Source organism: Mustela erminea, chromosome 3, assembly GCF_009829155.1.
Source record: "Mustela erminea isolate mMusErm1 chromosome 3, mMusErm1.Pri, whole genome shotgun sequence".
Taxonomy (NCBI): Eukaryota; Metazoa; Chordata; class Mammalia; order Carnivora; family Mustelidae; genus Mustela; species Mustela erminea.
In genome coordinates this window covers 147,578,022-147,602,044 of record NC_045616.1, presented here as the reverse complement: position 1 = coordinate 147,602,044, position 24,023 = coordinate 147,578,022, and the positions used below count along the sequence as shown (strand labels likewise).

General features: G+C 36.4%; 1 protein-coding gene and 1 pseudogene across 1 annotated transcript; one reads left to right on the top strand and one right to left on the bottom strand.

Moving 5' to 3' along the window:
- Nucleotides 1-7,169: 7,169 nt before the first annotated feature.
- On the bottom strand, nucleotides 7,170-22,478 carry LOC116587269. Its single transcript, XM_032337944.1, has 4 exons — nucleotides 22,356-22,478; nucleotides 21,756-22,284; nucleotides 9,373-9,486; nucleotides 7,170-7,310 (listed from the first exon to the last, which is right to left on the bottom strand). Exons 1-4 carry the CDS (start codon nucleotides 22,427-22,429, stop codon nucleotides 7,170-7,172), a joined length of 858 nt encoding a protein of 285 aa, XP_032193835.1. The 5' UTR covers nucleotides 22,430-22,478.
- On the top strand, nucleotides 16,870-16,998 carry LOC116587351 (annotated as a pseudogene).
- Nucleotides 22,479-24,023: the final 1,545 nt, after the last annotated feature.

The window sequence follows — 24,023 nt, the reverse complement described above, 5'->3', positions numbered from 1 at the left end:
CATGTGTTTTCTCACTCTCTTTCTCTTTCTCTCTCTCAAATAAATAAATAAAATCTTTTAAAAATGCTATAATGAATTTGAACGTGCAGGTTTTATGGACTGAATGCTTGTTTTCCCCCAAATTTGTATGTTGTAGCCCCAACCTGAAAGTCAATTCAGGAATCATCAGAACTACCACTTCCACCACAGACCCGGGGTCAATACTGTTCCTCCTCAGTTTCCGGGGCTGAGGCCACCTGTCCTGTGTCAGTGGCCAAGGAAGATCCTGCCCAGTGCCATAGAGATAAACCACCTTCTTTCCAATTTCTTCCTTTTGGAATGGGAATGTCTATTTGCTTCTAGTCCCACCATTGTAACATAGAAGCTCATAACTTTGCTGGTTTAACAGGTTCAACAGCTGGAGAGGAATTTTGCCTCAGGTGAATCACACCTTGAGTCTCTCACTATCTGATTTAGATGACATTTTTCAGGTGAGACTTCCGAGTTGAAAATTTAGAGGTGATGCGGAAATGAGTTAAGACTTTGGGGGCTGTTGGGATGAAGCAAATGTAGTTCGCATGGAGGATATGAATTTTGGTGAGCCAGGAGAGAAATGTCATGGACCAAATGTGTCTTGGAAATTTCAGATGCTGAAGCCCTAACCCACAAGGCATCTGTACTTGAAGATAACAGCCTTTGTGGAGGTAGTAAGGTTAAATGAAGTCATAAGTGTGGAGACGAAATCTAATAGGATTTGAGACATTTTATAAGAAGCGGAAGAGAGATCTGGGCTTACTCTTTTTCCATGTGCACACAGCAGAGAGGTTATATGGGGACACAGTGAGAACTGTGGTCACATACAAGCCAGGATAAAGGCTCTCACCAGAAACTAACCGCAGTGGTACCCTGATCACAGGTTTTCAATCTAGAAACTGAGAGAATAAATTTCTGTTGTTTAAGCCACCCGGTTTATGGTCATCAAAACATCTAGTTGTGCACATATTTGGGGAGCTGCGTGTAGAATACTGTGTACACATAGTGTCACTCTACTCCCCACTGGAATCAATCTCATGCTTAGTTCTTAAAATATGTTGTTCATTATAGTTATAAGCTTTCATACACTAATAAAATGTAAAAATATCTTCTAAGCCCTTGCAAAAGTCTGTGAAGAAAGTGAGCCTAAAAGCCACAGATAGGCTGACACACTAGGAAAGTTTGATAGAATAAAATGCATTGAAAGAGGCTAAATCTAAAATCCTAAGGCTGAGAGTTCATAGGACCCAACTTACCAGGTGTGCAGTGCTTTCCTCTGTGAGAAATAAAACCATTAGCTCTTTATTAGAGATAATAGTTATATGGACATTTTAGGGTGTTTTTTGCTAGCCAGATCTTTTAGGATCTTTGGCCAGATTAGGATGGCATTATTGTTCCCCTTCTTTAAAACGACAGAATGTCAGGAGGAGATGCCTAGATGGCTCAGATGGTTAAGTGTGGGAGTCTTGATTTTGGCCCAGATCATGATCTAAGGGTCAGGAGATCCAGTCCAGGTGGGGCTCTGTGATTAGCATGAGTCTGCTGGAGATTCTTTCTCTCCCTTTTTTTTTTTTTTTTTTTTTTTTTTTTTGCACCTACTGCTGAATGCTTTCTCTCTTGCTCTCTCTCTGAAATAAATAAATCTTTGAAAAATTAAAATGGCAGAATGGAATATAAGCTCTCAAGACCCAAAATGTAGCTATTTGACTCTTTCTTCAAGGATGTTTCTGACTCTTATAATGAGAAAAGCCTGTATTTTGAAAATAGAATATGACAACTTTTTTGATGGGATTATATAAGGAATTATAAATGAGAAGATTCAAGAAAGACTTTTTAAAAATGTTCTTGTTTGTGTGTTTGTTTAAGTTCCTAATTGGATTGGACCAAACAGAAGACAGTTCTCTATGCTAAAACTGAAATTTCTGAAGAAAAAATAGTTTGGTGGGTGGTTAAGGATCACTTCTTTGGGCGTCACATATAACATGTTTCTTTTCTTCCCCATTGTCCCTGCCATTGTTTAGGGGTTTACTGTATCATATAGCTATATACTACTACAGTAGTCAAAAACTCAGATGCCTAAATCCCAAGGTTCAATTCTTATATTACGGTTTTTGTGTCAGAACAATATTTGAATTCCAGGTCTAAGACTTCATAGCTCTGTGAACTGAGAAAGTCATTTAAAGGCACTAAAATTTAGCTTCTTTACAGGAGATGGAATAATAATGACCACCTTGCAGAGTTGTTAGAAGAAAATATATAAATGCACCAATTGTAATATCTGTTGTATGCTTGCAGAATTTATTTCCATGCGAAGTATGCATTTTTTTCAGTCACCCATATACACCCTCACAGTATATATCCTTCAATTTTGTCTTCTTCTTAAGTTAACCCTTGAGTTTTCTAATATGTAACAATATATAGTTTTTAAAGAGTAGTTGGTATTGATTACCTAAATGATTCAATTTGGCTTTTAGGCATACATTTCCCTAGATGTTTATTTGATTAGAATATAAAGTGGCATATTTATTAGGCTACAGTTCAGTTAAAAATCAGTATTTCCCCATCACATACACATATTATAAGCAGCTTTTCTTAAAGGAATATCTATAATCTCAAATGACCCCGAAGACATTCATCATTTGATTTTCTCTTACATACACAGAAAAACAATTGTGGGCTACAATAAAATCGTTTCCAGTCTCAAAAGGAGAACTGAGATAGCTATTGTGATTTTTTCAGAAATTCAAATCTTGTTCACTTGTTAAGGATGGATAAAACATGTCTGTCTATGAATTATGGACGTAATCTCATGGTGAACAGAGAATGAAAAATAAATAAATAAATAAATAACAGATGTCAGGGCCTAAAAAGGAAATGACATAGAGAGAAATGAAGAAAGTCTTAGCATTTCCTTCTTACTACTGTGCAGCTTGGAGCAAATCCTTAACTTCCCTTCAACTCAGCCTTCAAGGAGCAAGTTTGGTGAAGAAACAGAAGCGGCATACAGGGAAATTCAACAAAGGATGCTACAAACATCAAGCTTGCCATCTTTCATGGAAATGAGGCTGGCAATTCTTCAGCAGTAGCTTCTTATCATTATTCATAATGGAAAATAATAAATAAGCAAACAAACCAATAAATGCCCTTCCCCAAAAAAGCCACTCCCTGATGTCATACTAAAGTAGATCACTTGTCTGGCTCTCTGCTCAGCAGGGAACCTGCTTCCTCCCCTCTCTCTCTGCCTGCCTCTCTGCCTACTTGTGATCTCTGTCAAATGAATAAATAAAATCTTTTAAAAAATTAAAAAATAAAGTATATCACTGATAGATCTGCTTTTCAACAGAGTCTATTAATTGGACTAGCAAATAAAAATTTTGGAGGAAGAAAAGCTTCTATTACTTAGATATAAATTTTGTTGAAATTATTTTCCCATGACAATTACAGGAATTATAGAAGTGCAAATCTATATGAATATTTCCTCTAGTAAAAAACAACCACCATTCACATTTTTTTGTGTTTTCATCCAGACTTTTTTTTCTAAATATATCATTTATTTATTTATTTATTTATTTATTTTTTAATTTTTTAATTTTTTTTTTTTATTTCCAGCATAACAGTATTCATTATTTTTGCACCACACCCCGTGCTCCATGCAATCCGTGCCCTCTATAATACCCACCACCTGGTACCCCAAGTCAAGCAGAGAAAGACAACTATCATATGATCTCCCTGATATGAGGAAGTGGTGATGCAACATGGGGGCTTAAGTGGGTAGGAGAAGAATAAATGAAACAAGATGGGATTGGGAGGGAGACAAACCATATATCATTTATTTTTAAGGTAACCTGAAACGCTGAATGTTTGCTTTGGCATTTTCCAGATTTTTTTATTCATTTTCCAACAAAATTACTTTCTATATGTTTCTTTTATTTTATAAGCATTATATGAGTAATTCATAATAAAATACAGAGCACATTCTACAATAAAACTATAAACATTTCCAGGAATTTCAGAAAATTTTTTGAAATCTATATCTACGAATGCAATTAAAGAATATGCTCATCATTGAACATTTTTTCTTACATAATTTGCCAAATTATTTTTTGCTAAATGCTTTATAACAATTTAACTCCATACAAAGTATAATGCTTCTCAACTCACCAGCATTTGTTATTGCAATTTTTTTAAAGATTTTTTATTTATTATTTGACAGACAGAGATCATAAGTAGGCAGAGAGGCAGGCAGAGAGAGAGGAGAGAGCAGGCTCCCCGCTGAGCAGAGAGCCTGCTACGGGGCTTGATCCCAGGACCCTGGGATCATGACCTGAGCCGAAGGCAGAGGCTTTAACCCACTGAGCCACCCAGGCACCCCAGTTTCAAAAGGAGAACTGAGATAGCTATTGTGATTTTTTGTGAAAAAATCACAATAGCTATCTATTTTATTGCAATTTTAATATGTTTACTAATTCCATCATGAGATATAATATTTTTAAAATATTATGTATATTTAATATATATTAAATAAATAAATAATAAATAGTTCCATATTTTTAATCAATTATAGTTCTCTCAAGAGTTCTTACTTGTTTGTCTTTTGGTATCATTATGCTTTTCTTATCCATGAAAAGTCATTATTCAATCAGAGTCACATTTTTTATTTGTTGACATACTGTTAAACTCTAACCATTGACAAGGATTATTTTTACGTTATGAATTTAAATGCATTAGTCTTTCTTTTTATATTAATTGTGGTTTAAAATAGCATCTATATATTCTCCACTTTTTTGTTCCATCTATTTTAATCCATGCAACAACAAGTTTTCTTTAAAACACCTGAAAAAATTATATAAACTAATAACCCTGCTATTTAATCTATAAAAGGTTTTGTGGAAGTGTATGTGAATATGTGTGTATGTGTGTGTACTCGTAGTATAACGAATGGCATTTTGACATAGTGTATATAATACATGTTTTGAAATAAGAAGAAAACGAGGGGTACCTGGGTGGCTCAATCAGTTAAGTGTCTACCTTCGGGTCAGGTTATGATCCCAAAGTCCTGGCATAAAGCCCCATATTAGGCTCCATACTATAGTGGGGAGCCTGCTTCTTCCTCTCCCTCTGTAGCTCCCCCCTCCTTGTGCATGCTCACTCTCTCTCAAATAATAAATAAAATATAAAAAAGAAAAAGAAAAAGAAAGAAATGATTAATAACTCTTCCTAAGTAAATTATTCTTAAAGTTTTCTTGGAACTGAAAATAACACATTTACATAGCCCAGTGTGGTTACTGAAAAGAAATTATAATATGCATATCCTTTGATCAATAGTTATCACCTCCAAGAATTTACTTAAGAAAATAATAGAATAACTAGTTAAAGCTCTTTATCTTTTCAAATCAGAAATGACTAAACATGTTTGTAAGCATTTTCAATATAGCAACAAGAAATACACACCAATATACAAGTAATTAATTAAATAAAGTCTGATACAGCCATATTAAGGAATACTAGTCAACTATTAAAACATGGATAGATAAATGTGTATTCATATGCTAATTATAATAATAATTACTATTCCTAACATTTATATAATACTTACTAAACAATAGTTATAGTTCTAAGGACTTTACTTATAATAACTTATTTAATCTTAACAACACCATAAAATAATAAGACTATTTTGTCACCAAGATTATATTGCTTCTAGAATCTAGGATTCTAACCCAAGCTCTGTGCCTTCAGAGTCCAGGCTCCTAACTCCTTTTTTATACCTAGAAAATACCTGTGTAGGAAAAAATAAGTAAGAAAACAGCATGACACAACCAATATTATATTTTAAATTTTATTTCTGTATTTTAGGGAGGGGGAGGAGAGGGAAAGAATCTCCAGAAGACACTGTGCTGAGCATGGAGCCCAATGGGGGGCTCAATTTCACGGCCCTGAGATCACAGATGGCTTGAGGTGAAACCAAGAATCAGAGGCTTAACTGACAGAGCCATCCAGGTGCCCTATGGAGAGAGAGAGAGAGAAGAGGAAGAGGAGAAGGAGCTAGAAGAGGAAGGGGAGGAGAGAGAGGAATGTTTTAAGAAATTTTTAAAGTTTTAAAAAATGTGCACCAAAAATTAATGGTGGAGACATGCAGAAGATGAACTTTATATTGATTTTTACTTTATATTTATCTTCCTTAATGGAATTTTGGACAACTATCCCATTAAGTGCAGCTGCACTGATTTAAAACCCACTATTATACCATGTGGATAGGAATAGTTCCAAACACTCAGAGAAAAAAAAAGGAAGGATTCTCTAGGACAGAATTTAACTACAGAATTTAGAGACATTGTCGCAAGCCTGTGATAATGTTTTTCAAATACTAGATAGTGGCCTAGATAGAATTTCAAGTTTCTCAGAGGAAATGACTAAGCATGCCTAAAGTTTGTATAAAAAGTAAATGATTATAGTTTTATTAGTTGCTACTTCCTGTGATTTGTTGTACCTCACTGTTGTGAGGTGAGTTGTGCTCCCCTGCCAAATTCATATGTTGAAGTTCCAATATCCAGCACTTCAAAATGAAATTGTGATGGCTAATTTTATGTGTCAACTTGACTGACCTAAAGGATACCCAAACAGCTAGTAAATCATTGCTTCTGCGTGTGTCTGTGAAGGTGTTTCTAGAAGAGATTTGAATCAATAGACTGAGTAAATAAATTCTCCCTCACCAAAGCACAAAAGCATCATCCAATCTCTTGATGGCCTGAATAGAACAAAAAGGCTGATAATAGGTGAATTTGCTCTTTGATTGAGCTGTGGCATCTCTCTTCTCCTACCCTTGGACATCGGGTCTTCTGGTTCTTCTACATTAGAACTTGGGCTATATTACATCATCAGTTTTCCTGAGTCTCACTCAAGCTTGCAGCTGGCAGGTCATGTGATTATACTCAGCTTCCATAATCACTTTCCATAAAATCCTTATAATCTCTCTCTCTTTATCCCCTTCATTCTGTTTTTCTGAAGAACCCTTACTAATATAGTAACCATAAGTGTATTTGGAGATAAGGTCTTTACATGTTAAACCGAGGCCATTATGGTGGAGCCCAATTCCATTATGATGGGTATCCTTATAAAAAGAGGAAGTCAATGAGTATTAGAATGGGAGTTAGTTTCTAACATGACACCTGGGGGTCAAAAACGAGGATGTCATGGCCAGTTATCTGGAAAGTCAGGCGACCATCTTGGCAACACTCCACAAGAAGCCAGATCAAACCAGACAGGCTGAAAATGGTGGGTGCCATGATAGGAAATCCCTGACCAAATAAGGAAGAAAAAGAAGGAAAAGCTACATCTCCACCTCAGGTAATAAACATTTCAAATTCTAGTTAACACTTGTCAATAATAGATAGAAATTCACCCCTCAGGGCACAGCTCTGTCTCTTGCTCTCTCTCAAATCTGTAGAATATACTTCCGATTTAATTAATTTTTCCTGCTTCCAGTGCTTGTCCAGTGTTAGTCCACTGTGTTATGTATCTGTACTTGAATTCTTTCTTTTGATAAGACCAAGAACCTTTAAGAATAACTTTGGGCTGGGCTGGGTCAAGGCCCCAGGGCCCAGAGTCTCCTCAGTTCACTTGGCAACCCAGGGTGGTGTACACACAGAGCAAACCACGTGAAGAGACAGCAAGAGCACTGCCATCTGTCAGCCAAGGAGAGAGGCCTCAGACGACTAGAACTCTACTGGTACCTTGATCTTCAATGTCCTTTTTCAAACTGTTAAAGAATAAATTTCTGTTAAGTCACTCTGTGCTCTTCTGTTATAACAGCTGTAACAAATTAATATACTCATGAATGGAGTTCAAGTTAGTTGAGGGAGCTTTTTCTTCTCTTATGCTCCATAGAGCATGATATTGGACAAAGCACATCTTGTAAATACTTGTTGATTAAATTTAGTTATAGAGGAATAGATCTCAGTTACAGTATCCAGACCAGCATCATCAGTACCATCTGGAAAACTTATAAATGCACATTTCTGAGCCTCAAGACACTATAAAATCAGGAACTCTGGGGATGGGATAGAGCAGTCTGCCAATAAGCTCTCCAGATGATCTGAGGCTCACTGAAGTTTGAGAACAAGTGTTTCAAATGTTCTGAACTAGGGGCCAGGCATGTGACATCTATGAGTGATGTTGCCCAGGTACAAATCAATGGCAAAGGTCAAGCATCTTAGCAATAGAGAAGGCATGAATCTCCACTGAGGTCAAGGCCAGACAATCCTACCAGCTAATGTGAAATGGTCTTTATGTTTTCTAAGGTACACAAGCAAAATGTATTTGTAGATGGATATTTCATGATTTATATTTTTTAATTTTTGAGATTGTACTTATTTATTTTTCAGAGAGAAAGCACAAGCAGGAAGAATGGAAGGCAGAGGCAGAAGCAGGCTCATCACTGAGCAGGAAGCGTGATGCGGGCTCTGACCCCAGAACACTGGGATCATGACCTGAACCAAAGTCACACATTTAACTCACTGAGCCACCAAGGCGTCCATATTTCATGAATTTTAAATGTTGGTAGCCAATTCTAATAATTATTGGCTGACCAAATAAACATGCTTACAGGACAGTTCCATTCTGCTATAACCTCTAATTAAAAATAGAGGGGTTTGGAGGAGATAGAGTGAGAACACATTTCTTTCCTTTTTTGTCTGTAAGGTTTCTTCCTCACTAGATTCAAACAGAGGATGAAAAAAATTAAAGAAATTAGCTTTTTGTGTCACTTATGACTTTTATGTATATTGGAGTAGATATTTAAATAGATGGTGTGTAAGTTCTCCCTCTGAAGATGTACACTTAAAGTATCCTGTTCTTTGTTCAGTGCTCTGATTATCCCAGACCAAGAGTCTGGATTTGGCTTATTTTCAGTCAAGGCAGGCATATCTTGAATGGCATGTCTCAGGTGGGCTGAGGTCTGTTTTCAGAACCCTTGCTGCACGGAGTGGCACTGCCACTACCATCTGTGTCGTGTATGTGGAGATTTAAAGATGGTGATGTGCTGACTGGGACAGTTTCTCCTCCGCTGACCATCTGCCACAGGAGCTGGAAGCAGCACTGGTACTATTCAATCTTCAGATGAAAGGTGGAATTAGCTGGCATGAGCTTCCCACTGAATTATTGGACCCACTGAATGCCACTTTCTACAGCAGGACCAAACCTGGTTTTTTGGATGTTGTTGTTTGCTTGTTTGGAGGAAATTTTTTGGCCCCATCTTAAGATGAATGCAGAGCGGAGAAAAATTAAAGTTTTATTAAGTTCTTAATGGTTATGAAGTAGGAACATTTGCAGGCATCCTAAACAACCTGCCTCTGCCCCTACCTCCAACCCTATTCCCACCCTAAGACTCCAGTTGAGGGTTTGAAATGGTTGCTTTTTGCTAAAAACACTACCATAAACAATGGCTATTGTTGGAAGATCATAACGAGAAGTCACCTAAGGGAAAGGATATAAAAGTGCAGGTTATCAAGTAAATCTATAAAAATAGTTACATAATGCCTAAATATTCAAAATAAAATGGTGCAACATGACAATTTACTTAAATGAGTGAAACCGTATACTCAGTCCTTCATTTTGGGTAGATTTTATTTTATAATGTAAGTGATGGATTAAATTGAGAAACAATCTCAAATTAATTAGACACTTGGAAATTATGACCTTTATGACAAAGGTGAAAATATTTGCTTAGTAAGGTAAGCCATAGATTAAAAATATGACAGACTTGGAATTCAAAGTCTATCCTATATTAGTCCAAATAATAATAATGATAGTCTTTTTCTCCACAATTAAGTAATGCATTCCTGAGCACACAAATCCCACAAGAGTCAGATAATTTTTTTTTAAAGATTTTACCTATTTATTTGAGAGAGAATAGCGAGCGAGAGAGAGAGAGAGGACAAGCAGCAGGGATGGGGAGAAGCAGACTCCCAGCTAAGTAGGGATCTTGATGTGGGGCTCCATCCTAAGGACTCTGGGATCATGACTTGAGGCAAAGGCAAACTCCCAACTGACTGAGCACCCAGGCACCCCAAGAGTCAGATAATTTTAGATGACCTATAACTTCATTAATTCATTTCCAAATTCATCCGTAGAATCATTTGTAAAAAGGTTGCTGCAAACACTCCTCATCTGATTAGAAGGGAAATCACCCCTCTTCCAAATTCCAAAGCTTTTTCTAACTCTTCTGCCTTCCCTTGTTTTTACAGACTTCAGACTAGGTTTAGTTACTCTGTTGCATTTTCAGTAGATTCACTATTATATAAGAGGATGAACATGAGATTAACATATAAGCATATAGTAGATGAGAGAGAAAACAGTTCCTCACTGTAACAGGGCTTTATACTTGGTTCTGAAGTTTGACAGCATATTTTCTGTGGCTTTTATCCCATAAGAAATTCTCATTCTATGACATTTGCCATATTTCTGAAGTTTCTGTTACTCTCTCTCAACTACTGTTAACCTGAAATCAGCATGTGCCAAAGCCCAGAAAGAAGAGGAGTTCAGATGGGTTCCTAAAATAGCTGAAATTAGATGTACCAGGACTTGCCATTGTTGAGATAGATTCTGAGGAGGAAATCAGTCTCCATAATCACCAGGACCACATGATACAGTCTAAACTTTTACATCTCAGGCAACAAAAAGATTCTTTTTATTTCACTTTTCCAGACAGTGGTGACTGAATAGATCTTCAATATTTAATTCACAAGAAAAAAAATAGTACTTTATGTATCATGTGGGTTTTTCTGTAAAAAACCTGTGATCTTCAAATGTAAGTTTTCAGGATCCTTTTAGGCAGTCTTTTTGAAGTTTACCAATTTATGACTGCTATGACTTACCTTCTCTCCTTCAGGTCATGAAGTTTCATCTTTCTAAATTAAGGGTTGCCTGAGCACACTGAAAGCTTTTGGAAAGGGTTTATGGTTTACTCATATAGAAAATAAGTACTTAGATTTTGATATTCTAGGAAGTTATGTGGCAGATTCAGCCTCTGGCTTCTCTCAATGAATTTATTATAAAAAGCAAATTCAAGATTATAAATCATGAGCCTTAGTCTTTTTTGTCACCACAAGTCCCTGCATTTACTTCTCTTTTGGGAGAATAGAGTGGGAGTTCTAGAGCCTTCTCCTCATGATACATCTCATACATTCTGTGCTACTCCTTTCTTCCAGTCGTAGTTTAGTCAGATCAGGAATAGCATTTACCTCTGAGGGGTATTATAAGAATTATATGTGATTTTATATATAAAATCTCTATTGAAACAAAGTAAGAAATAAAAAAAGTAATTATTTTTACCATTATTATCATTTATCAGATCTGGTCCTTCAGAATAAGACCATGTTATCTTTATCTATGGCTGCATAATGACCTACCTCCAAAGAACAATTATTTTATTCCCTTATGATTTTTTGGATTAGGAACCCAAATAGGGCAGTGCAGCAATGGCTGTCTTCTCTGTAGAATCTGAAATCTTGGTTGGGATAGCTGAAATGACTGTGGTCAGCTGAGGTCTCAAGGCTCAACCAGGGTCTAAGGGTCCCAGTTCTCACTGCTATCTAGGTTCCTCAGTTGTGTTTCATGTTGTGTCTCTGTGTAGCTTCACTGAGCTTCCTCACAATGTGGTAGCCTTGGGCAAATGGGGTTTCCCACTTGGTAGGTGGCTTTCCCCAGAAACTGCTGGGCTCCTTACACTTCAACTACCAACCTGAAATAACATTAAGAGTACAAACTTACAGCTGGTAGATAAATAAGTCCTGGAGATCTAATACACAGTAGAGTGAATATGAGCAACAATATTGTATTATAATAATCAAATTTGACGAGAGACTAGATCTTAATTATTCTCACCACCAAAAATGATAATTATGTGACGTGATAGAGATGCTAACTCTTGCTATAATGGTAATTGTTTTACAACATAGAAATGTGTCAAACTAACATGCTGTTCACCTTAAATGTATACAGTGTTATATATCAAATATACTTTACTTAAACATAAATAAATAAATAACTAGATCTGAGACCTGCACAGCATCAGTACCTTGCATTCTGCCGAACAAAACAAGTAACAAGGAAGTGAAGCAGAATCTAGTTTTTGATTGACTATAATTGTATTAACCACAGGATGGGAATAAAAGGAGGGTGGCTGTCTTTAGAGTTTGTCTCCCACAGACGTCTAAACCTACTGATCTGGTCAACAACCAACGAAAAGCAAAATCCTTTGTATTATTTGAAAAAACTTTACTAATTCATTTGAATATCACCCTGAGGCTATCTTAGAAATTATAAAAGATGTAAATATTTTTTCCAAAAAAGATAATACTGATGAGCAAATAAAAAAATATTTTGCATCATATGGTAGACATTGAGAAATCTTATAACATAGGAGACATTCTACAAATTCACTTTAACTTCAAAGAAAATATTTTGAACAAGATTTACATTGTATTTGATTTAGAAATACATTCTCAGTTGTTGCCAGCTTGGTTGGTAAAAGCATATCTTTACGTTTTCTAATTTCATACAAAAATTAGCACTATGTTAAAAAATATAATTTTTAAAAAATTTTTATACAAACTTGTTTACCTGTTAACCCAAACTACATTGATTGTTGATATTTTCAATATTTTTGTTAAGAAACATATTATCATTTATTTGTTTTGTAAATAGGAAAATTGTTTTATAATGGAGTATTATTTTATATATATATGTATATGTATATACATAATGTAAGTATATATATGTGTGTGTATATATTTAAGTTAGAGAAATTTAAATATAAGTCACTTAGTCAAAAAATATTTTTAAAAAGGAAGGAAAAATAAAATACAAATTGTAAATTCATATCCTTGGCTTCTCTCAGAAAAGAACATAAAATAGGTGAAGAGGGCCCCTATACCTGGTGCTCACCCAGTTGCTCTAAAATCCACACTGGCTTTTGTTATATTAGCATCTAATCTATCTGAGTGTGATTCTATTATTAGCGGCACAAATTTTTAGTAGAATGTTGGCTGTAAACAAAACAACTACTCAACTAATGCTTATCTAAAGAAAAAATATTCTAACACATAAGGGAAAACATTAATAAACATATTGCAAAAAGTACAGAAATTTCCTATGAGGAATATTCCACAGATAATTTTTTTTCAAAGAGATTTTAAGAGGGATTTTGACAACTCTTTATTAGTCAAATTTAAAAGGCAATTTGCATATATGATATGATTCTGTAGAATTTCAGTAGCTAATTGTACATTTATAAATGAAAAACTATCACTTATTTTTCTGTTTTCATCTATTTAGTAAAACTTAAACTTCCTTCTTACATTTCATTGTTAATTAGTTTTTAATGCCTCATTAAAGTACTAAATAAATAATAGTATAGGTGGTGTGAATGTTTTATGTATTTGAAACTCTACTATATGTCATGGATTTCTGTGAAAAAATACAGTTTTAATTTCTATTCCTAGCATAAAATCAACTCAAAGTTTAATAAATTGTTAAAATTAAAATTTCACTGAAATGGTAAGAGAGATATTATTTGTTATTATTTATTATTGTCTTTTTCAAATTGGTTCATTTTAAAAACTAAAGTTTTGCTTATTTCTTAAAATATTTATTTCCATAGACCCATATATGGTCAGCTAAAGAAATTAATAGGGTTAATTACAAAAATTTAAGCTTTTTAAATTTAATTTTCAAATCACAGAGAAATTTATTGATTTTTTAAAAATATCAACTTACAAAATTAGGCTATTTAGATTTTAATTTCAATTTCCATTTTAATAATAGAGTAGGCTATGAAATTGTGAAGATAGCTTTTTATCTGAATGCCAGGAACATTAGCCAAATAGAACATAATTTAAGTTTAAACAACTTTTGGGGGGCACCTGGATGGTGCAGTGGGTTAAACCTCTGCCTTTCACGTCATGATCTCAGGGTCCTGGAATCGAGGCCCGCATCAGGCTCTTTGCTCAGTGGGGAGCCTGCTTCCTCCTCTCTCTCTCTGCTGTTTCTCCACCTACTTGAGATTGAAATAAATAATACCTTAAAAAAAAAACAACTTTTGGTAAATTATAAAGATGCAGGATAAACATCTTCAAGTGTTAAAACAACATTTAGCAACACAGAAAAGATTTCTTTGCATTTGGCAAGGATTCCATAACTGTTACTGAAGAAATACAAAAATACAAAAAGGCCTTTATTCTGGAATTTTGTATGTCAGTTGAAAAAACAATCATCCCTGCCTGAGTTAAAACTTATCTGCTCAAAAGCACAAAGCTTGTTGAGAATATAATAAATTGGATTATACCAAATTGAAGCAAACACTCTTTTCAAGGAAATCATTTTACCATAGCAACCACGTAATTGTGTATGTGTGTGCATGTGCATGTGTGTTTGAAGAAGGAATGTGTAAAGTTAAAAAAGCAACGTTTACGATTTTAACTCCCGAAACATAATTAGCACTAGGTAATGACAAGTACATTAACTAAATGACAGCATTTATTTTACAAGATGATATTGCTGTCTATATCTGTATCTCTGTATCTGAAATGCTACTTTATTCTCCTAGAACTTTATAATTATGAAGATGCATAATTTTAATTCTAATCAGACCTAAAGTCAACATCTGTGACTCTGACTTAATAATAGTACATCAATTTCTCAGCTTAGTCTAGAGTTGATCCCTGAACCACCTTTAGAAAGGCACTGAAAATTTCATAATGTGTATTCAAGCTCAAGGGGATACTGGTAAGCTCTATAGTGTTAAAATGTACTCTTTTTGTGGTTGGAGAACTGTTTATTTCCCAAAGGAAATCACGCTGTTAACCTGAAGCAGTAAAGATATGGACATTCTAAACCAACACCTGCTCTTATAATCTACTCACTCAAAGTAGGTGAACATAAAAGATGTCAAAACATATTTAAGATAAGGGATACATATCTAGCAATTGTACTACTAGGTATTTACACAAAAATACAAAAATACCAATTCAAAGGGATACATGTTTATAACAGCTTTATATACAAAAGCTTAATTATGGAAACTGCCCTAATGTCCATTGATTTATGAAGGGATAATGAAGATACACACTCACACGCCAAACATAAACAATGAAGTATTACTCAGCCGTCAAAAAGAATGGAACCTTGCCATTTGCAATGACACGAATGGAGCTAGAGTCTTATACTAAGTGAAATAGTCATTGGAGGACACATATTTTATGATTTCACTCAGATGTGTAACTTAAGAAACAAAACAAACAAGCAAAGGGGAAAAAAGAGAAAGTGAGTGGGAGGCAAACCAAGAAACAGACTCTTAATTATATAGAACACACTGATGTTTACCAGAAGGGAGGTCTGTGGGTGACTGGGTTAAATGGGTGATGGAGATTAAGGAGTGCACTTGTTATGATGAGCGTAGGGTGTTGTATGGAAGTGTTGAATCACTGTATTGTACATCAGAAACTAATATTACACTGTATGTTAACTAACTGGAATTTAAATAGAAACTTTTAAAAAAGAAAGAAAAAGATAAGGGATAAAATTTATGTTCCTGTTTTAAAAGGTTACCATTATAACGAGTTTGGTTATATAGTGCCTTTCTGTTGTATCATTTTAGTCATATCTAACACCTAAAAGTACTAAATCTACACAAATTTTAAAAAAAGAAGAAGAAAGTTTGTAAATGTGACTCAGGATAAAGAAAACCTATACTGTAAGGAAGAATTAGAAATCCAATAGTATTTCCTTAGATTTCCCATCGAAGAAAATATATCTCATGAGATTAAGAATAAACTAATTCCTGTGATGAGAAATACCACAATGTTAGATTCTAAAATAATCTGAAGAAATCCAACTCAGTTATTTAAAAGAGACAAGAACAAGCACAAAGAAAAGAGGCGGAGAACTCGGAATTTTCCAAGCTCTTTTCTATTATACTATTTCTTATAATGTGACAGAATTTAGTTTTTGTCAATTATTATTATTATTATTATTATTATTATAAAATAATTAGATCTCAGGACACCTGGGTGGTTCCACTTGATTGAAGTTTGTTAAGCTTCAACTCTTGATTTTGGCTCTGACCATGATCAGAGGGTCCTGGGAATAAACCCTCTGTTGGGCTCCGAGCTCAGTGGGGAGTCTGCTTGAGGCTATCTCTCTTTCTGCACCTATCCCCATTCATGTGTGTGTGCACTCTCTCTATCTCTAAAATAAAATAAGTAAATATTTTAAAAAGAATAATTAAATTTCAAAATTATTACATTTTAATATTGATTTCCACCCCTTTGATGACCTATTGCCAGAATATATGTTAATAATATAATACATATATGTTTGATATAAATATAAATTATCTAATCTTCAAAAATTAGCAATTTTTTAAAATTATGGAGTGTCGATTACATAACAATTAACCACGTAGGTTAAAAAAAAAAATGGCGATGGACAGAGAGAGGAGAAAATAAAACAAGATGAAACCATAGAGGGAGACAAAGCATAAGAGACTCTCAATCATAGGAAACAAACTGAGGGTTTCTGGAGGGGAAGGGATGGTGGATAGGGGTAATTGGGTGATGGATATTAAGCAGGGCACAAGATTGTAATAAGCACTGTGTGTTATATAAAACTGATGAATCACTGACCTCTAACTCTGAAACTAATAATACATTATACACTAATTAACTGAATTTAAATAAAAACAGAACAGAACAAAACAAAACAACAAAGAATCAGGATCCATATCTGCTACTAATCATACTCAAAGTCCTTATTCTTGGTACTATATCCCCTTGCTTTCCCCAGGATCTAATGCACTGAAGCTTTGTACACTGACAGTATAGTAGCCAATGAGGTTTACCCAAGGCACAATTACAGCGAATTGAAAACTAATGCATTGATACAGCAATAGTACAAATCAATTTCCAATTTTTCACTTCCTGAAAGTGACAGTCTATCCTTCCAGACAGCTATATTAAATAAATACAAATACAGGAAAAGCATGCTACCTTCAAATGCTCTCCATGAGATAATTGTTGGAAATACAGAACTACAGGTCATGCTTTTCAGTGTTGTTTAAGAAGACACTTAACGTCTCTTGCAAGGAAGTAGTTCTATTGAGAAAACATAAAATTCCACGATGCTCAGACTACTTTCAAAGTTCTTCAGCTGAGAAGACAACTGTAAAGTTCCTTTCCATTTAACCATTTTCAAGCAAAGGAAGTTTCAGAGAGATCGGGCTCTCAGAAAAACATGTCAGGAAGATGATACCTTCAGGGATGACTCGTGGATTCTAACCCCTGCCTCTCCACGGGGTGGTCCTTTCTCACCACCTAACAGTCTTCCTAGTGACTCATTAGAGATCGTGATGAAGGAGATGCCTGTGATCCGTCAGCAGGTGGGACGTCTGGCAGGATCCCCAGGACCAGGAAAAGCGGGCAAGCACAGTGTTAAAGGTGTAAAGTTTCTTCGCGGGGCTCAGCTGCAAAATGCCACACTTGCTTACTTTTCTAAATAAAATTAAATGTGGCTCTGCCCTTACCTAAATTAATTTGCGAAGAAAGTAAATACCTGTTATTTTAAAGGTCCCTTTCCCTTCCTTCAGTATTATAAAAATCCTGGTAGTTTTATGATTCCGAGACACAGAAGAGCCTTCGGTTTCTGTTCCCTGATTTGCCACCACTCAGGCCTTCATGGGCCATTTGAAAGCAATCAGCTCCAGAGCTCAGGGCACTGCACTTTCTCTACAAAACATTTACCAATTAAACTGATTTTTCTTTTCATTCTTTCTTTCTTTCTTTCTTTTTTAAGTGCTTGAAAGCTGTGTATTGATAATAAGGAAAACACAATCATTCATAATTTCAATTTTCTGTTGCCAGGTTTATTTTATTTTATTTTGGCTTATAATTTAATTATTATTTGTTAAAAACTTGAACCAAAATATAAACATGTGGCAGATTTTGAAGTACAGTTAACTTAAAAAGAATATTGGGGAAAATTAATCTCTTAAAAATTGTTTCCTCTATAAATTTACATCTTCATCAATGACTCTTGCTTGTTGCTAGAATGTGACTGGGTCAGCACTATACCTATTCTGATATTCTCATCTTTATAGATTTAAGCTCTGAGAAATCTTGTTCTCAGAAATAAGCAGATGGAACAGAATTATACAGAAATTATAACAAAAATTAAATGAGTTACCATACAAACTAAGTTATAATCATGTGTCCATGGATACCTCAATTAGTTATTTCAAGATTTTTGAAAAAATTTAATGTAACAATCTAAAAAGCAATCACTTGAAAAAGGTTTGGTTCCTGGTGATTAGAATCATCTGCCTTTTTTTCTTAAAGTTTGTTTATTTGTTTTGAGAGAGAGAGAGAGAGAGTGTGTGTGAACAGGAGAGGGAGAGAGGGAATCCTAGAGCAGACACCACCTTGAGCCCCAAACCTGATGCAGGTTTCAATGTCACAACCCTGAGATCATGACCTCAGCTGAAATCAAGAGTCAGACACACAGCCAATTGAGCCACCGAGGCACCCTCTCTTTTTTTTTTTTCCTCATGGAGATGAATGTTTTGAATCTCCCTTTTGTTTGATTTTAGCACCTGGGGCAAAGAATCAATGTAAAGTTCAAGAACTTTGAGATATACTGTTCTTTTGAAATATAAAACAACAAGGAAAACCTTGTGGGAGAGAAATTCTCTGAAAGGAAGAATGGAAAAAAGGAAATGGAAGAATTAAGACACAGTTATTCAAATTCGACCCTTGAAAACCTGTTAAAATTATCCACCAGCCCAGAATGCTTTTCCCTTCATCTGAGGGGTTAGCAAACTTCAGATTTGGCAAAGTGGCAAAGCAATTAAACCAGTTTTGTTTTCTCTAGAATAAAGTCTCCAAATTCATTTTAAAATTCGACTGAATCTTTTTTGTGGTGTCCTATAACCATCTCGATACTGAGTTCTGATTCTAAGTTAGTTATGTAGATAATTCCGTTACGAGATTGTTATATCGTTCTTTGGCTACATTTTAGAAACTGAACACAGTGCTGAAGGACTGGTTATAGATCACCCAGAAACAACTTCATGAGGAAACACTCGAAGGGAGAGAAGCACATAATAGAAGCGCCATAGACCAAGGGAGACAAAATTTTTCTGAAAGGTCAGATAACATTTGTTTGAACACAAGATTAAATTCCCTATCTGTTCTATCCTTTCAGACTATAAGGATAACCACACTTCAGAGACGGGCACAGCATGAAAATCACTGAAAGGATTTGCTGATGAGAAGAGTTTTTCCACCACTTGATAGGACTTGTAGGATGGAAATTTTTTTTTTTTTCTTTCTTCCCTTCTAGGTTCTTTGGTTGGTCATTTACAAATAATCTAGAAATATGTTATCCTTGGGATCTAGGTGTTTGTATTATGTTCATTTGTAGGTGTCTAAAAGGGCCAGAGATTCTGGATTAGTTTTCCTCCACCCTTACGGACTTACCAGATCTGTGCTATGGTGACAGAGGCTGCAGATCAGGTACTTTGTTACTTTGGTCCTCTCCACACAAACTGCCACACTGGTATCTTAGTAACATTGTTTCCAAGTCATTTTTAGTATTTTGGTTATGTCTGTGTAGTGTCATTGCTAAAGTTCTTTGTATGAATTTAGGCACTCAGTTGGCAACTATTATAACTGTCATATAAATTGTAACACTTAAATAATTCCTGAATACTGTCTAATACTTTACAAGTAGACAAGAATATTTGCATTGTTACAACTCTTTCAAATAAGTAACTTTACATAAAGGAAAAGAAACCCCGACAACAAAAGGGCATTTTGTTTACTCGGAAGCATTCTACAAAGAGCAGCATTTCCTGCAGTAAATATGCAGAGAATTAGCCTTAGATTCTATTTCTATTTCAATAGTGTGTTTTTAACTAGTGTCTCTTAACTTAATAGCATAATTCTTAAAGAATCAGGTACATTATTAAGTTAAAAAAATATATATTTACCTGCAGCTATGGAGTGAAAAATGAAGAGCCTACCTTACAAAATCAACAACTCCTAAAGTTTACCTGTATACTAATTCTATCCTAGTACTATGTAAATGTCCATCTCCCTCTATCTCTCCCCCTTTCTCTCCTGCCTCAGGAAAGGCTGCATGTTCCAATTATAAGAAATAATTCAACTATTTAGGCAGTTGAGTGTTCAGAAGTAATAACATATCCAGAGCTTGGTTACCTTACTAACCCCACTCCCCAAAATAGAAACTGTCAAAAAATAATATGAGATCAGAATTGATTAAAGCTACGCCATTTAAGTTAGCTGTGTCTGGACAAGATGAAAGTTTAGATAACTCTCAGGTAAATATGTGGTTATAATTCAACCTGGAGGGAGAGAACAATATCGGGTTAAGAGTAACATATTTTTGCTAATAATATGATATACAGATCATAAAAGAACGTCATAAGTACTAATACCATGGGTTTAAATACACTATGTTACTTTGGAAAATAGTGTTTCTATCATATAGAGAATCTGTAAGACAGTACACAAATGAGATAAAAGAAAATGAATGAGGAAGGCAGAAATTTCTACTAATTTAGAAGCAATCTCAAGGTTTCAAGTCAAAAGGGGCATTCTTTAGAAATAGGGACCAAAAGCAATGTTTATTTATGTAAGAATCATTGCTTAATTAGGTGCACTTAGCATAAAGGTTGTTTTCCTTAATAGTGTAAAATAATCCAACATCTCTCAAATGAGAACAAGCGAAGTATATTTATCAGATCTTGATTGCAGCCAGGAAATCAGCCACCATTACTGGCATTTGGCAGAGACTAAAAGGCAAGCAGGGGAGTGGGAAAGATTTGTGATAGGAAAAAATGGAAAGCTTCTTGTTTGCCCTGATTGGAGACTGTTGGCCTGGGGGAACAGAAGGTAGGCTAACCGAAAGTGGAGCATGCTGTGTGATCAGTTAGGACATATAACTGGCATTTTGTGGTTGGTCCTATATTGGAGCAACGTGGCAAAAACCAGGGAAGCTGTCCGTTATCAAGCAATTCCTTACCAACTGGGACCTAAATGCTACAGTGTCGCTCTCGCCAGCAAGAACGACCAGGAGACCTCAGCGAAGCAAGCTTTATTTCTGGGTAGCTATTGGGATCTCCCCCTCACAGCCCGCACATGTGTATATATACCAAAGTTGTACAACCAATCACTTGCAGCCACATAGATACAAGAGGCATTTTGGACTACTTCCTTAATCCTTAGCTCCGCCTACTGGCTCGCATCCAGCCACCATCTTAATGGCATGTTTACTTTCGGGCACCGACATCTCCCCCTTTTCTTTTATATTAGGCATGCAAGGCAGGAGATCGTGCCTGTCTTAGGTTGTCAGCTGCCATGAACATGCTTACCCGTCATCGGATAATTCCCCCTGGTTGGAGAACTCCTGGCTTAGGTTGCTATGTGCATGCAGCCAATCTTACCCGTCATTGACTACCGACCTAGCGCTGCCAGCCAGATTTGGGGAAATATGCCAACTTCCAGTGCCATGCAAGCTTGTACTAGCGCCAACTGTTGTCTACGTTGTTGTTTATGTAATGATGCAAAACAGCGGAACATAAGGATCAAGCTCAGGAGTAGTCCAATTAATAGTGCACCCATACCGGCCCACTCTTTAGCAAATGAGAGTGATTGGTTTACAACAGATACCCAATTCTGTAATGGAGCTATGTCAATCTTAGTTGCATTAATAGTGAATATTTGTTGTCTTAACAATCTTGTCAAATTATAATATTGATTGGACCATGTCCCATTTAGGTGTCTGCTTAACTCTTTCGACAGATTAGCTGCAATAGAAAGGTCATTATAGGCCACGGAGGTTATGCAAAGTCGAGAAAGTGATTGGATGCATCCGGTCGTCAATAGTTTCTGGACAATGTCCACTTGTTCCTGGATTAGATCTACTCGCTGATTGACGATCATAATACCGGCTTGAAGGTGGCCATTAATTAGTTCTTGTGTGGCAAGGGCTTTTGCAACTCCCGTAGTTAGGTTATTAAGAGTGGAGGCAGTCTGTACAGACGTGGTGAGAGCTACAGCCGTTGTAATTGCTGCAGCTGCGGAGGCCGCTACAGCCACAATAATGGCTGCAGTGATCCCAAAGTCTCTTTTATGTCTTGAGAGCAATACAGGCAAATCGTTAGGATTTACAGAAACGGGCATGGGAATGAAAGTAGGTATACAGGAGGGAGGATGGTGGACTCATTCGTCAGTGGCATGGGGAACGGCCAGGCTTTCTCTATTGCCCATTGGTGCATCTGTTGAAGGGATGCTGATGTCGCCAGGATTGCTATCAGGCCGAGCATCAGGACGGGGCGGGCCATGTTGATCGATTCTTCTAATCAGTCGCTCCGGGACCCAGATAGGCACTTGGGCACCCTGTGGGAAAAGACAAACAGAACCTCGGTGCCATCTTAGGACCGGGTCAGAGCCTCTCCATTGGCCCGTGAGTATATCCTTCCACTTTGCCTGACTAGAGTGCGTTCGGTAACCGCCACATGCCTGTTCCGCTGCAGATGTACCATTATGGTCCAAGGACAAAAAATTTAAAATGTAAAGGGTGAGAGATGTAAGATCATGGGGTGACTTGTAGTCATCCCCTATTCCCCCTTTTCTTATTTTTTGTAAGCATCGTTTGAAGGTGCCATTGGTGCGTTCAATTATTCCTTGACCTTGTGGATTGTAGGGTATACCTGTAGAATGGACTATACCAAATTGACTCAGGAATTGATGGATAGATTTTGCAGGTCCATTATCTGTCTTTATTTGTTTTGGGATACCCTAATCTGCGAAGCATCGTAGGCAGTGTGTGATGACTTGTTTTGAATTCTCCCCCGTGAAGGGAGTAGCCATTATGATACCCGAATAAGTGTCCACTGATATATGTACGTACTTTTGTTGCCCGAATTCAGGTACATGTGTGACATCCATTTGCCACAGGTAATTAGCTTGAAGGCCTTTGGGATTTACCCCCAAGGAAGGCTGAGGGAGTAATGTGGCACAATTCCCACAGGTCCTTACTATATCTCTTGCCTGTTCTTTGGTGATATGGAATCTATATCTTAAGGTATTAGAATTCACGTGCCATTTGCTATGGAACAGCTTCGTCTGTTCTAAGGTAGGGCAAATAAGTTGGAAACAACTATTGTGGTCTGCTAGAGCATTGCCCTCGGATAATGGTCCCGGTAGGCTCATATGGGCTCTGATGTGATCTATCTCCGGTGTTAGGACCATTCGGGCGGCTGCTCTGATATCGAGCCCTGCTGATCCAGAGGTTGCGCGCCTTTCTCCGAGGGAGGATACCATGTCCTGGGCATTTGCGTTAGTGCCCCATAAATTTGTGTCGGTCCCCGGGGCGCGGGGCCCTGCTTCCCGTTTATTGAGTCATTGGATTGAATCCAGTTATTTGGTGGCAGGGGATTTTCTTGAATATCTTTCTGGGACCTACATTCATTAGCCCAATGATTCCCTTTACGGCAACAAGGGCACAACCCAGGTGCGGGCTTGACAGATCTAGGAGATCCTTTACCCTCTGGACAATCCCTCTTAAGATGACCGTCCCTTCTACAAAGGAAACAAGCCTTGGAAGAACTCCTGGTTCCTCCATTGAAACTTCTTATCCCTTGGGCTACTGCTGCTACCATAACTTGGCCCTGAACAACTGTATCAGTGATGTCTCGACACACTTTGATATACGTAATCAGGTCCTTAGACTTCCAAGGGCGGATAGCCTCTCTACATCATTTATTTGCTTGTTCATAGGCTAATTGTTTAACAAAGGGCACTGCTTAGTCCACATCCCCAAATGTGCGCCTTGCTACTTGGAGCAGACGATCTACAAAGTCAGCATAGGGTTCATTAGGCCCCTGCAACACCTTGGAAAGTTGTCCCTGCAAATCGCCAGAACCCTGTATGGTC